This window comes from Bufo gargarizans, chromosome 9 (assembly GCF_014858855.1).
Source record: "Bufo gargarizans isolate SCDJY-AF-19 chromosome 9, ASM1485885v1, whole genome shotgun sequence".
Taxonomy (NCBI): Eukaryota; Metazoa; Chordata; class Amphibia; order Anura; family Bufonidae; genus Bufo; species Bufo gargarizans.
In genome coordinates, this window is record NC_058088.1 from 198,519,337 (window position 1) to 198,534,961 (window position 15,625).

The 15,625-nt window shown below is 47.3% G+C and overlaps 1 protein-coding gene across 5 annotated transcripts in view; it reads right to left on the reverse strand.

Annotated features, from left to right (window-relative positions):
- Positions 1 to 205: 205 nt before the first annotated feature.
- Positions 206 to 15,625, reverse strand: part of LOC122946042 (PHD finger protein 19-like) — a 37,591-nt gene continuing 22,171 nt past the window's right edge. For 4 of the 5 annotated variants that reach the window (XM_044305338.1, XM_044305341.1, XM_044305337.1 and 1 more), the window contains 6 exons: positions 8,879 to 8,946; positions 7,602 to 7,769; positions 6,842 to 6,923; positions 6,592 to 6,677; positions 6,010 to 6,105; positions 206 to 5,714 (listed from right to left, as the gene is read on the reverse strand). In XM_044305338.1, the coding sequence (XP_044161273.1) occupies positions 5,366 to 5,714; positions 6,010 to 6,105; positions 6,592 to 6,677; positions 6,842 to 6,923; positions 7,602 to 7,769; positions 8,879 to 8,946 (849 nt within the window). In that variant the 3' untranslated portion in view covers positions 206 to 5,365. The remainder of the gene's footprint in view (positions 5,715 to 6,009; positions 6,106 to 6,591; positions 6,678 to 6,841; positions 6,924 to 7,601; positions 7,770 to 8,878; positions 8,947 to 15,625) is intronic. The other variant, XR_006391205.1, reaches the window with a different exon arrangement.

The window sequence follows — 15,625 nt, forward strand, 5'->3', positions numbered from 1 at the left end:
TCACACTCCTCTGATGCTGCCCAGATAGGTGACCCTGAGGGACCCCAGCCTCTTAAAGGGGCGGCTCCAGCCATCACATGACTGCCCCGGGGGCAGCTTTCTCCTGTGCTCAGGGTCGCCCCCTGCTGAGGAGGGGCAGGGACTACAGCACTGAGCTTCGGTTACTTCACAGAGCAGGAAAAACGTGACAATGTAAGCCAGAGGGTAACATATAGCAGTTTTATTGATACATGTCCTCGCTGCAGCCGGTGACATCACAATCAGCGCGTCCATCTCTGCCGCTGAGACGCCGCGAGGAGATGATTATTAGCAGCAAATGATAAAATACAATCTCTATAAAATAGGAGCGCGGCGCGCCATCTACCATAGACATCTTCTTCTTATATTATTATGAGAAATACTAAGGAGTAGATATTTAGACGTAGCTGCGTTTAGCGCACCAGATACACAGTGCCGGCCGCCATCTTGTCACAGGGGGGGGGGGTCATTTACGGAGCTACTAAACCCCGCCCCCAGGAGTGCAGATAGGGGGAGTGGCCTAGAATATGGAGCCCCCCCCCCCAGGTGGTCAGGAGAAGTCAACTACAGTCAGGTCCAAAGACATCACATGAGGCCTCTCTGGGCTTCTGATTGGCTAAGGACATCCCCCCCCCCCTCCCCTCCCCCAGGGGGGTCTGTCCTACATGTATGAAATGCACCAGCCCAGCGGTGGAATATCAGCTGCAAAAACACTTAGAAAAGATGCGCCATTTTTATATAAAAAAAAACACTGCAAAGTGAAGCGCGCGACACTGGCTGCGGCAGACGTGTGACAGCCTTTGCGGGCGGTGGGTTTACCTCCCCTGGTGACAGGCGCACTCATCCAGGTGTCATCAGGTGACATTGTACATCACTACAAGCAGAACATACCGTGGCCCCCAGCTGTGTAGTGACGGCTCCCGGCACTCGCTAATAATTCTCTGTAATGGGGTCACAGCAGCCACTGGTGTCACTGCAAGCTGTAGAGTAGTAGAAGTGCGCCCTCTGCAGGCAGAGCACATACAGTGCAAGGGAAAGCCGAGTCCAGTGCGCCCTCTACAGACCAGCACCTAAAATAATAAGGGATCACTGCGCCACCTACAGGCAGAACAGAGAACTGTATGAATACCATTGGTAGGGATCACTGCCCCCTCTACAGGCAGAACGGAGAACTGTATTAATACCATTGGTAGGGATCACTGCCCCCTCTACAGGCAGAACGGAGAACTGTATTAATACCATTGGTAGGGATCACTGCCCCCTCTACAGGCAGAACGGAGAACTGTATTAATACCATTGGTAGGGATCACTGCCCCCTCTACAGGCAGAACGGAGAACTGTATTAATACCATTGGTAGGGATCACTGCCCCCTCTACAGGCAGAACAGAGAACTGTATGAATACCATTGGTAGGGACCACTGCGCCACCTACAGGCAGAACAGAGAACTGTATGAATACCATTGGTAGGGATCACTGCCCCCTCTACAGGCAGAACGGAGAACTGTATTAATACCATTGGTAGGGATCACTGCCCCCTCTACAGGCAGAACGGAGAACTGTATTAATACCATTGGTAGGGATCACTGCCCCCTCTACAGGCAGAACGGAGAACTGTATTAATACCATTGGTAGGGATCACTGCCCCCTCTACAGGCAGAACGGAGAACTGTATGAATACCATTGGTAGGGATCACTGCCCCCTCTACAGGCAGAACGGAGAACTGTATGAATACCATTGGTAGGGATCACTGCCCCCTCTACAGGCAGAACGGAGAACTGTATTAATACCATTGGTAGGGACCACTGCCCCCTCTACAGGCAGAACGGAGAACTGTATTAATACCATTGGTAGGGATCACTGCCCCCTCTACAGGCAGAACGGAGAACTGTATTAATACCATTGGTAGGGATCACTGCCCCCTCTACAGGCAGAACGGAGAACTGTATGAATACCATTGGTAGGGACCACTGCGCCACCTACAGGCAGAACAGAGAACTGTATGAATACCATTGGTAGGGATCACTGCCCCCTCTACAGGCAGAACAGAGAACTGTATTAATACCATTGGTAGGGATCACTGCGCCACCTACAGGCAGAATGGAGAACTGTATGAATACTATTGGTAGGGATCACTGTGCCACCTACAGGCAGAACAGAGAACTGTATTAACACCTTTAGTTGGAAATCAATGGCCACCTACAGGCAGAACGGAGAACTGTATTAATACCATTGGTAGGGACCACTGCGCCACCTACAGGCAGAACGGAGAACTGTATGAATACCATTGGTAGGGACCACTGCGCCACCTACAGGCAGAACAGAGAACTGTATGAATACCATTGGTAGGGACCACTGCGCCACCTACAGGCAGAACAGAGAACTGTATGAATACCATTGGTAGGGACCACTGTGCCACCTACAGGCAGAACAGAGAACTGTATTAACACCTTTAGTTGGAAATCAATGGCCACCTACAGGCATAAACGGCTATAAACAGAAGAGGAGTCACTGCGCCCCCTACTGGCAGAATTGGCTTGGTTTGAACCTTATGCAGAAAATCTTTTTATCTAAAGCTGCCAAGAGCACAGGGGGCAGCAAAAACAGATGACCTCAGTACGGAGAACACAAATTACCAGTCAGTATCATATGTCAGCGTTACAAGTGGGCATCATACGTCAGTATCATACGTCAGCATCATATGTCAGCGTTACACGTGGGCATCATACGTCAGTATAATACGCCAGTATTGGAGTGATTCAAGGTGTATAAAGGGTTAGCGTTGACACAAGAAGGAGCCGCCATGAGTGAAGCCTCTACGTCCTGATGCCGAGTGTACAGTACAATTATTGTTGGGGCCCCAGCAGTTTGGGTAAGTGGTCTCACATTGTGGGCTACAGTGATATGACAGGGAGACAATATGACTAATGATCCACAGCAGCCACTGAATCCCTCCGCTGCCCATCTCCAGGAGGGGATATGACCGGGCTGACGGGGCAGACCACCCCTCTGAAGATGCCCCTTTAACAGTCACCAGGGCTGTCTTCCTCGGAGACCCCAGACAAAAGGTCTTACATATTACACCCGGGGAAGGAGAAGATTGACCGTGATGCCGACTGCCTCCCATCTCTAAGTGCATTTCATCAGGTATTGCCCTTTAACCCCTTAAAGAAACGCTGAAGTAAGAACTGAAGGCTACAAGGAATACAGTCGCCCCATACAGTTAGTCTGCAGCACGATCTGCAAGATCGGACACACGCAGAAAACACGGGGTTAATCTCTGGCGGATCTCCTCCTTCTGCCACTGTCGGTTGGCTGAAGGGAAGGGCCTTAGCACCCTACTTCAGGCAGGGAGGTGCGGGGAGGCTCCTGCTGCCGTCTTAGGCTACTTTCACACTAGCGGTTTTCTTTTCCGGTATTGAGTTCCGTCCTTTGGGCTCTATACCGGAAAAGAACTGATCCGTTTTATCCCCATGTATTCTGAATGGAGAGCGATCCGTTCAGGATGCATCAGTTCAGTAACTGTACGGTTTTTGGACGGAGAAAATACCGCAGTCTATAATTCCGGACCACTTGCTGGAATGATTTTACATTGAAATGCATTAATGCCGGATCCGGCCCCAAGTGTTCTGGCAAAACGCATCCGGTTTTGCGGTCTGTGCATGAGCAGACCTTTAAAAAATGTGAAAAAGATAAATACCGGATCCTTTTTTTCGGATGACAACCGGAGAGACGGATCCGGTATTGCAATGCATTTGTGAGACGAATCCGGATCCATCTACAAATGGTTTCCGTTTGTATACAGACTGCCGGAATCCAGCGACGCTGTGTGAAAGTACGCCTACAGCCAGAGGGCAGTGAGGAGGCGGACATGGCGGAGCGCCTGTAGGGGAGTTTCACAAACCGTTTTGTCGTTTTTGAGCCAAAACCCGGAATGGATCCAGCAGGAAGGAGAAGGTAAAATTCTTCCTTTGCATTTCCCAGTCCTGTGTTTAGCTAAAATAAGTGCAGAACATCTGTGGCTTTACAAACGATGGACAGTAGAAGTGCCGGGGTTCTTTATATTTCAATTAAAATTATAATAATAATAACCCTGCAGGCCCCGATGGAATGACAGCGAGAGCCCTTCTCTGTGTCAAGCACCTGAGATACTATCTAAAGGGTTAAACAACCAGGAGCAGAGGGGGGGGGGGGGGGGTTATGGAGGAACGATGCGGAATCATTGTACAATACAAAAGAAGTGCCGTAATCTCTGAATGTAGTTTGTGTTTCAATTCTTCACTATTTCAAAATCTCTGCTTGCTGTCAGTGAACAGGGATATTTTGTCTCACAGCTGAGGGTTTGTTACAGCTATGCACAATCTTGACAATCCTCCATGAGCAAATCACAGCAGCAGCACAAATCCCTCTCCAGCCCTGGTAGTTTGTTACAATGTATCAGCGCAGGTAAATTGTATCATTTGATGGCCAGACTACTAAACCCCCAGAGGATTGTCTAGATTGAATACAACTGTACCAAACCATCAGCTGTGCTAAGAACCGGCGAGGAATTAAAACACAGAGAGTGCTGGAGCTCGACTTAGATCAGGCATTTAAAGGGGTTGTCTCATCATGGACAATGGGGGAGGTATCGCTAGGATATGCCCCCATGTCTTATAGGGGTGGGTCCCACCGCTGGGACCCGCACTTATATGGAGACCGGAGCCCCGCAAGTGAAGGAGGGCGCACTGCGCATGCGCAGCCGCTCTCTATTAATTTTTCATGGGGCTGGTCGAAAATAGCTGGGAGCTGGCTCGGCCATTTCCGTCGGCCCCATAGAAATGAATGGGAGTGGGGGCCACACATGCGCGGTACGCTCCCATTCACTTCTATGGGGAGCCTGCTTGGTGTTGGCCGGAACGGAGTCCTCCAGCCACCACCTTATGGGGCTCCGTTCTCGATATAGGTGCGGGTCCAGCACCTATAAGACAATGGGAGCATATCCTAGCGATACCTCCCCCGTTGTCCATGAGGAGACAACCCCTTTAATAGCGACTTTTAAAGTCTTTGGTCCTACTGATAACTGTATGATAAGTGGCGGCCGGCAGCCATATTACCGCGCCATTCATGGTGCATAAAACCAGAACTGTTAATATTGTCCGTAATGTTGAGGAAGGCAATTCGGCATAGTACCCTGTATTAAGTGCTTTCGTCATAATTGCAGCAAGTCTCTGACACGTACACAACGCCCTCGTTTCGGGAACAGACCCCCTCGCCAGCTCCACAGCGGGGAGCCCTGCTGCCGCCTGCGCACCTCACCTTTGGTTATCAGACTAACATACACAATATATACTTGGGTTATAAATCTCTCAGTAGGGAGTTGTTCCGTCCCACTCTACCAGGTACTGAACTTTGCCCTCTGGGGTGATTCTCCGCGCCAGGACCTGGTACTTCTCTCCACATGCCAACCTGCCTGCAGCGCCAAAGAAATTGGTGATGGAGGTTTTAAGGTGCGGCAGTGACACATCATCCTCGCTGATGCTTTCGTAAGTGTGGCCATCCATGCCGTTGTCTTGGAAATCGGATGCCCTGGCATATCCTATCAGTTCGCTGGCGCAGCTGGTCGGTTGGTCGGAATGGTTCACTGCCTGCCTCTTAGACTCAAAGGAGGAGTACATCTTGGAAGTCAACTTTCTCTTCCTGCTTCCGACATGGCCCCTATAACAGAGATAGAAGAATATGAAGCTTCAGCATTATGCAATTAGATTTTAGCATTTTATATCCTTACATTTTTAAGATTTCTGCTTGCTGTCAGTGAATGGAAAGACCAACACGTGAAATCCTATATGAGTTAACACATGTCAGCAGCACTAATCTCTCCCCTGTCCAGACAGCCACAAACCTTCAGCTGCGAGAAGTATTTTAGGGCTTTTGGATGTTACCCACATGGCCCAATGCCCTCTACACACAGGGACTTCTCCCAAATGAAATCACTCAGCGCAGCGGCACTTACTGCGACTCGTAGGACAGGCTGGTAGATGCAGAGCCGGATGTGCTGGCTGTGTCATTGGAATCCAGATCCGAAGCGAAATTCTGTCCAGAACTAGCACTAAAATCAGTAAGACAATACATTACAGGGAGGAGGATGTAGGATGCCAGCACAGCGCCATCTGTGACTGCAGCTCTGGATGTGACAGGAGTATAAGACATAATGTATGTAAGTACAGAATAATAATATATAAGGAGGGCACTCTGATATCTGGCTGCTGAAGAAGAGAGGCATTACAAATATCCTTTTTATTATAAATTCATTGTAATACCTCTTTTCTGCAGCAGCCAGATATCGGAGTGCCCCCTTATATATTATTATTCTGTAATCCAGAATCAGTCGGCATCGGGTGTTGCTAGAAGGAGAGGGCACCTAATCTGTGAGGGGGAGCCACTGAAAAGATTGAATAACTTTAAACTGCATGTAAGTGTAGCTCAGTGTGCACTGGGGCCTACATGAGACCACAGGCTGCCCCTTGTCACCAGTCACACAGCAATACCTCGCAGATTATTTTCTCCAAACCTGTTAGGAAGTCCCTGAATTTACCTCTTCAGGCTCTGGATCTCGTCCAGCGTAAAATCAAAGATGCTCGCCAGGTGGTGATTGGTGCTCCAGGCGGAAGTGAAGTCGCTCTGTAATGGCAGGAGGGGAAGGACTCATCATAAAGGAATTGTGGAGGTGACATGACATGTACAGCAATAAAATGACGATGATGATGATATCAAGGTGGTAATAACGATGCTGAGGGTAATAAAGATCAAGTTAACGTATTCTGTATCTGGAGCTAGTTACTGACACTGGGAATGGCGTCCTCCAGGAGGAACTGGGACGGCTTCCTGCAGAGGGCGCTCCTCTTCTGGCGCTCGCGAGGCAGGAGGCTGCAACAGACAAGACATCGGACGGGTAAAAAACTAAACCATATGGATCCCAACTACTCCGATCTATGCTGGGAAAATTGTGGAGCCCAAGGAAAATGTTACATTGTGTCCATGTCCCAATATTTATGGACCGGACTGTATGTGTGTGTGGGATATACGTATATACACAAATCTGCATATTGTATTTGAATATATATATATATATATATATATATAGTATTGCAAATGTATGTATGTGTACAGTATATATGCGTGTATATACATTTGATATGTGACTAGAAGTATGATCACGACAACATATCCTGTGTATAGGCATGAACGCACACATATATATATAATTCTATAGATGCGTGCGAGGTGCTGTAGACACACAACATGCCGCACAGTGATGATAATGAAGGGTTATCTGACATTTCTCTGTAGATCTCACTAACATCGCGACACGTCCAACCCCTGTTATTATCTATTCAAATTCATAAACTAACAAACCAATGACATTGATGTAAAAGTCATGTTTATTAATATATATTTTTCACATGAATGAAAATAACTAACTTTAAAACTTATCAAAAACCAATAAAAATTACTGTGGGAAATAAAAAAGAGGCCATCAGAAGAAGCAATGATGACATCACGGCTAGTGGGCGGAGCCATGTCTTACACGTGCAGCAGTGATACCTGTTCTTGTATTTGCTCTGTCCCTTCTTCTTGGCCTCCCCCACAGACCGGTTCTCCGTCTGGCCCAGCAGCTTGTCTGGTAGGAGCTTACTGGGGGGGCTCGGGGGGACCCGGATACGTAAGCGGAAGATGCATTTTTTTCTCTTTATTTCTTTGCCACAAAGAAACCTTAAATATAATTAGAGAACGTGGGGAGCAGAGTTTAGACAGCGAAGCCCTGCAATTGACCTTCAGCTGGGAGGTGCCGGCTGCAGACCCAGTCACCCGGGGCTGGACTTACTTTCCCTGACCGCTAAAGCAAGACGCAAGGAGACTTAAAGGGGTTCTCTGCAAATCCAGAAAATGAAAATCCTTACGTATTACTTTATTATAACTCTATTCCCAAATAGGCTTCATTAGTTATAATGGCTCACTTTGTCCCAGGAGCAATCATTAGGAGAAAGAAAATGGCCGCCGTCCTATTAGTGCACACAGGAGGACTTCAGAACACTGAGCTGAAGAGCTGCCTCATCCTGCTCTCAGCTGTCAGGGATGATGATCATACAGATGATAAGATCTCCAGCTGAATCTCTGTAGGAATGGAGTCCATGAGGAGACATGAAGTACAGAGGAGGGTGGAGGTAATGAGCAGCAGCTCCTGTATGCAGTCTCCATCACCAGTCTGTCCTGTCCGTCCTCATGGACTCCATTCCTACAGAGATTCAGCTGCAGATCTTATCATCTGTATTCAGGATCATCATCCCTGACGGCTGAGAGCAGGATGAGGCAGCTCTTTAGCTCAGTGCTGTGAAGTCCTCCTGTGTGATTAGGACAGGTTCTGTGTGCACTAATAGGACGGCAGCCATTTTGTTTCTCCTAATAAGTGCTCCACAGACAAGACGGGTCATGAAAGGTATTTGGGAATATATTTATAATAAAGTAGTATGTTACTATTGTCATTTTCTTAATTCCCGGAGACCCCCTTTAAGGGTTTCAGCATATTCATCATCCACACAAGAGGGGAGCACAGATGCCGGCAGGGATCCCCAGCCCACACTTCGCATTACATGCAGAACATACAAACCCTGAATAGATGAGGTTTTCTGAATCTCCTGTACATGGGGCTGACCTTCTGCACAGAACTGGACCTGCCATGCGGACATTAAGTGCAGACTCCCCCCTTATAAGCACAGGGCAAATCTGGGGCAAAACCCTCAAGTAACACATGTGGAGTTTGGTGCAGATTTAGCCGGACAGACTGCACCACTGTGAGCATGCCCCCTTATAAAGACACTTACCTGCTTTTGTAGCTGTTTAAAGATTCCAGAAGATGCTGCCCTCGCTCCTCCACCGGGGTGACTGACAGCTAAGGAGGAATGGCCGACAGGTCAGAAGCAGGTTATTACAACTGTACAGAGATGACCGTATACTTGTGTCCGCACCTGTTCTGCAAAACGCGGACCGATTCATTTCAATGGGGCCGAAATAGGTGTGGACGGCACAGCACGTACTGTCCGCATCCGTGCAAAACAGATAGAACATGCCCTAGTCTTGCCCGCGATTGCAGAGAAGAATAGACATGTCTATCATAGAGCTGGAGGTTCTGTTCCACAAAATGCGGAACGCACACGGCCACGATCCTTGTTCTGCAGACCACAAAAATGAATATGGTCGTCTGAATGAGCCCTAAAAGCCAGAGACCTGGAAGGCTAACATCCTGCTCCGGGCTCAGGTCTGTAATGCAGGATGTCATCACTAGGTGGCAGCAGAGTATTAGCGAGCAGGAACTAATGTGCAGTATTTGACAGCACAGCGGGGGAGGAGGACTGGCCATAGGCCCTACAGGGAAATCTCCCGGTGGGCTGATGCCCGAGGGGCCCCCCGAGCCCGTGGTACACAACCATCTGATGTGCTCATTAATGCTAGGAGCAGCAGGTACCATGCACGTGGCTGCATCACCCTCGTCAGTATGGGCATAGGGCAGGATTTTATACTGCACTGTGGTATTTGGTTTTACTGGGGCGGGATTTCGTGCTGCTCTATGGTATTGCTGGCCCCGCCTCCTTGTGTATGCCCCGCCTCCTTGTGTTTGCCACGCCTCCTTGTTTTGCTCCACCTTCAGACAATTTGGACTTTCCTACAACATTGGGGCCTCTTTAAGCTCCCAGTCCGCTCCTACACAACAGGATTAGATACACACCCCTGCAGGCAGTATCACACAGGATAGGATTAGATACACAGCTCAGCAGACAGTATCACACAGGATAGGATTAGATACACAGCTCAGCAGACAGTATCACACAGGACAGGATTAGATACACCGCTCAGCAGACAGTATCACACAGGATAGGATTAGATACACAGCTCAGCAGACAGTATCACACAGGATAGGATTAGATACACAGCTCCGCAGACAGTATCACACAGGATAGGATTAGATACACAGCTCAGCAGGCAGTATCACACAGGATAGGATTAGATACACAGCTCAGCAGACAGTATCACACAGGATAGGATTAGATACACAGCTCAGCAGTCAGTATCACACAGGATAGGATTAGATACACAGCTCAGCGGGTATCACACAGGATAGGATTAGATACACAGCTCAGCAGGCAGTATCACACAGGATAGGATTAGATACACACCCCTGCAGACAGTATCACACAGGATAGGATTAGATACACAGCTCAGCAGACAGTATCACACAGGATAGGATTAGATACACAGCTCAGCAGGCAGTATCACACAGGATAGGATTAGATACACAGCTCAGCAGACAGTATCACACAGGATAGGATTAGATACACAGCTCAGCAGTCAGTATCACACAGGATAGGATTAGATACACAGCTCAGCGGGTATCACACAGGATAGGATTAGATACACACCCCTGCAGGCAGTATAACACAGGATAGGATTAGATACACAGCTCAGCAGACAGTATCACACAGGATAGGATTAGATACACAGCTCAGCAGACAGTATCACACAGGATAGGATTAGATACACAGCTCAGCAGCCAGTATCACACAGGGTAGGATTAGATACACAGCTCAGCAGACAGTATCACACAGGACAGGATTAGATACACCGCTCAGCAGACAGTATCACACAGGATAGGATTAGATACACAGCTCAGCAGACAGTATCACACAGGATAGGATTAGATACACGGCTCAGCAGACAGTATCACACAGGATAGGATTAGATACACGGCTCAGCAGACTGTATCACACAGGACAGGATTAGATACACAGCTCAGCAGTCAGTATCACACAGGACAGGATTAGATACACAGCTCAGCAGACAGTATCACACAGGATAGGATTAGATACACAGCTCAGCAGACAGTATCACACAGGATAGGATTAGATACACAGCTCAGCAGGCAGTATCACACAGGATAGGATTAGATACACAGCTCAGCAGGCGGTATCACACAGGATAGGATTAGATACACAGCTCAGCAGACAGTATCACACAGGAGAGGATTAGATACACAGCTCAGCAGACAGTATCACACAGGATAGGATTAGATACACAGCTCAGCAGGCAGTATCACACATGATAGGATTAGATACACAGCTCAGCAGGCAGTATCACACAGGATAGGATTAGATACATAGCTCAGCAGACAGTATCACACAGGATAGGATTAGATACACAGCTCAGCAGACTGTATCACACAGGACAGGATTAGATACACAGCTCAGCAGACAGTATCACACAGGATAGGATTAGATACATTGGCTCAGCAGACTGTATCACACAGGAGAGGATTAGATACACAGCTCAGCAGACAGTATCACACAGGATAGGATTAGATACACAGCTCAGCAGACAGTATCACACAGGAGAGGATTAGATACACAGCTCAGCAGACAGTATCACACAGGATAGGATTAGATACACAGCTCAGCAGTCAGTATCACACAGGAGGGGATCAGATACACAGCTCAGCAGACAGTATCACACAGGAGAGGATTAGATACACAGCTCAGCAGACAGTATCACACAGGATAGGATTAGATACACAGCTCAGCAGGCAGTATCACACAGGATAGGATTAGATACACAGCTCAGCAGACAGTATCACACAGGATAGGATTAGATACACAGCTCAGCAGACAGTATCACACGGGAGAGGATTAGATACACAGCTCAGCAGACAGTATCACACAGGATAGGATTAGATACACAGCTCAGCAGACAGTATCACACAGGAGAGGATTAGATACACAGCTCAGCAGACAGTATCACACAGGATAGGATTAGATACACGGCTCAGCAGACAGTATCACACAGGATAGGATTAGATACACAGCTCAGCAGACAGTATCACACAGGATAGGATTAGATACACAGCTCAGCAGACGGTATCACACAGGATAGGATTAGATACACAGCTCAGCAGACAGTATCACACAGGATAGGATTAGATACAGCTCAGCAGACAGTATCACACAGGAGAGGATTAGATACACGGCTCAGCAGACAGTATCACACAGGATAGGATTAGATACACAGCTCAGCAGACAGTATCACACAGGATAGGATTAGATACACAGCTCAGCAGACAGTATCACACAGGACAGGATTAGATACACAGCTCAGCAGACAGTATCACACAGGATAGGATTAGATACACAGCTCAGCAGGCAGTATCACACAGGATAGGATTAGATACACAGCTCAGCAGACAGTATCACACAGGATAGGATTAGATACACAGCTCAGCAGGCAGTATCACACAGGATAGGATTAGATACACAGCTCAGCAGGCGGTATCACACAGGATAGGATTAGATACACAGCTCAGCAGACAGTATCACACAGGATAGGATTAGATACACAGCTCAGCAGACAGTATCACACAGGATAGGATTAGATACACAGCTCAGCAGACAGTATCACACAGGATGGGATTAGATACACAGCTCAGCAGGCAGTATCACACAGGATAGGATTAGATACACAGCTCAGCAGACAGTATCACACAGGTTAGGATTAGATACATAGCTCAGCAGGCTGTATCGCACATGATAGGATTAGATACACAGCTCAGCAGACAGTATCACACAGGATAGGATAAGATATACAGATAAGTAGACAGTATCACACAGGATAGGATTAGATACACAGATCAGCAGACTGTATCACACAGGATGGGATTAGATACACAGATCAGCAGACTGTATCACACAGGATAGGATTAGATACACAGCTCAGCAGACAGTACCACACAGGATAGGATTAGATACACAGCTCAGCAGGCAGTATCACACAGGATAGGATTAGATACACAGCTCAGCAGACAGTATCACACAGGATAGGATTAGATACACAGCTCAGCAGACAGTATCACACAGTACAGGATTAGATACACAGCTCAGCAGGCAGTATCACACAGGAGAGGATTAGATACACAGCTCAGCAGGCAGTATCACACAGTACAGGATTAGATACACAGCTCAGCAGGCAGTATCACACAGGATAGGATTAGATACACAGCTCAGCAGACAGTATCACACAGGATAGGATTAGATACACAGCTCAGCAGACAGTATCACACAGGATTAGATACACAGCTCAGCAGGCAGTATCACACAGGATAGGATTAGATACACAGCTCAGCAGACAGTATCACACAGGATAGGATTAGATACACGGCTCAGCAGACAGTATCACACAGGATAGGATTAGATACACAGCTCAGCAGACAGTATCACACAGGATAGGATTAGATACACAGCTCAGCAGACAGTATCACACAGGACAGGATTAGATACACAGCTCAGCAGACAGTATCACACAGGATAGGATTAGATACACAGCTCAGCAGACAGTATCACACAGGATAGGATTAGATACACAGCTCAGCAGACAGTATCACACAGGATAGGATTAGATACACAGCTCAGCAGACAGTATCACACAGGACAGGATTAGATACACAGCTCAGCAGACAGTATCACACAGGATAGGATTAGATACACAGCTCAGCAAGACAGTATCACACAGGATAGGATTAGATACACAGCTCAGCAGACAGTATCACACAGGACAGGATTAGATACACAGCTCAGCAGACAGTATCACACAGGACTAGGATTAGATACACAGCTCAGCAGACAGTATCACACAGGATAGGATTAGATACACAGCTCAGCAGACAGTATCACCACAGGACTAGGATTAGATACACAGCTCAGCAGACAGTATCACACAGGATAGGATTAGATACACAGCTCAGCAGGACAGTATCACACAGGATAGGATTAGATACACAGCTCAGCAGACAGTATCACACAGGATAGGATTAGATACACAGCTCAGCAGGACAGTATCACACAGGATAGGATTAGATACACAGCTCAGCAGACAGTATCACACAGGATAGGATTAGATACACAGCTCAGCAGACAGTATCACACAGGACAGGATTAGATACACAGCTCAGCAGACAGTATCACACAGGATAGGATTAGATACACAGCTCAGCAGACAGTATCACACAGGATAGGATTAGATACACAGCTCAGCAGACAGTATCACACAGGATAGGATTAGATACACAGCTCAGCAGACAGTATCACACAGGATAGGATTAGATACACAGCTCAGCAGACAGTATCACACAGGATAGGATTAGATACACAGCTCAGCAGACAGTATCACACAGGATAGGATTAGATACACAGCTCAGCAGACAGTATCACACAGGATAGGATTAGATACACAGCTCAGCAGACAGTATCACACAGGATAGGATTAGATACACAGCTCAGCAGACAGTATCACACAGGATAGGATTAGATACACAGCTCAGCAGACAGTATCACACAGGATAGGATTAGATACACAGCTCAGCAGACAGTATCACACAGGATAGGATTAGATACACAGCTCAGCAGACAGTATCACACAGGATAGGATTAGATACACAGCTCAGCAGACAGTATCACACAGGATAGGATTAGATACACAGCTCAGCAGACAGTATCACACAGGATAGGATTAGATACACAGCTCAGCAGACAGTATCACACAGGATAGGATTAGATACACAGCTCAGCAGACAGTATCACACAGGATAGGATTAGATACACAGCTCAGCAGACAGTATCACACAGGAGAGGATTAGATACACAGCTCAGCAGGCAGTATCACACAGTACAGGATTAGATACACAGCTCAGCAGGCAGTATCACACAGGATAGGATTAGATACACAGCTCAGCAGACAGTATCACACAGGATAGGATTAGATACACAGCTCAGCAGACAGTATCACACAGGATAGGATTAGATACACAGCTCAGCAGACAGTATCACACAGGATAGGATTAGATACACAGCTCAGCAGACAGTATCACACAGGATAGGATTAGATACACGGCTCAGCAGACAGTATCACACAGGATAGGATTAGATACACAGCTCAGCAGACAGTATCACACAGGATAGGATTAGATACACAGCTCAGCAGACGGTATCACACAGGATAGGATTAGATACACAGCTCAGCAGACAGTATCACACAGGATAGGATTAGATACAGCTCAGCAGACAGTATCACACAGGAGAGGATTAGATACACGGCTCAGCAGACAGTATCACACAGGATAGGATTAGATACACAGCTCAGCAGACAGTATCACACAGGATAGGATTAGATACACAGCTCAGCAGACAGTATCACACAGGATAGGATTAGATACACAGCTCAGCAGACAGTATCACACAGGATAGGATTAGATACACAGCTCAGCAGACAGTATCACACAGGATAGGATTAGATACACAGCCCAGCAGACAGTAAAGAGATTTTATAATGTGACTGTTGCATAACCCCCTCAAAAAACAAAACAAGACATCCCCATTTCCAAGCTATTCCGGACGTTCCCTCCGTCAGTAAACCATGCAGTGCTAGCAGTGGATGGAGCCGTCAGTAAAGCATGCAGTGCTAGCAGTGGATGGAGCCGTCAGTAAACCATGCAGTGCTAGCAGTGGATGGAGCCGTCAGTAAAGCATGCAGTGCTA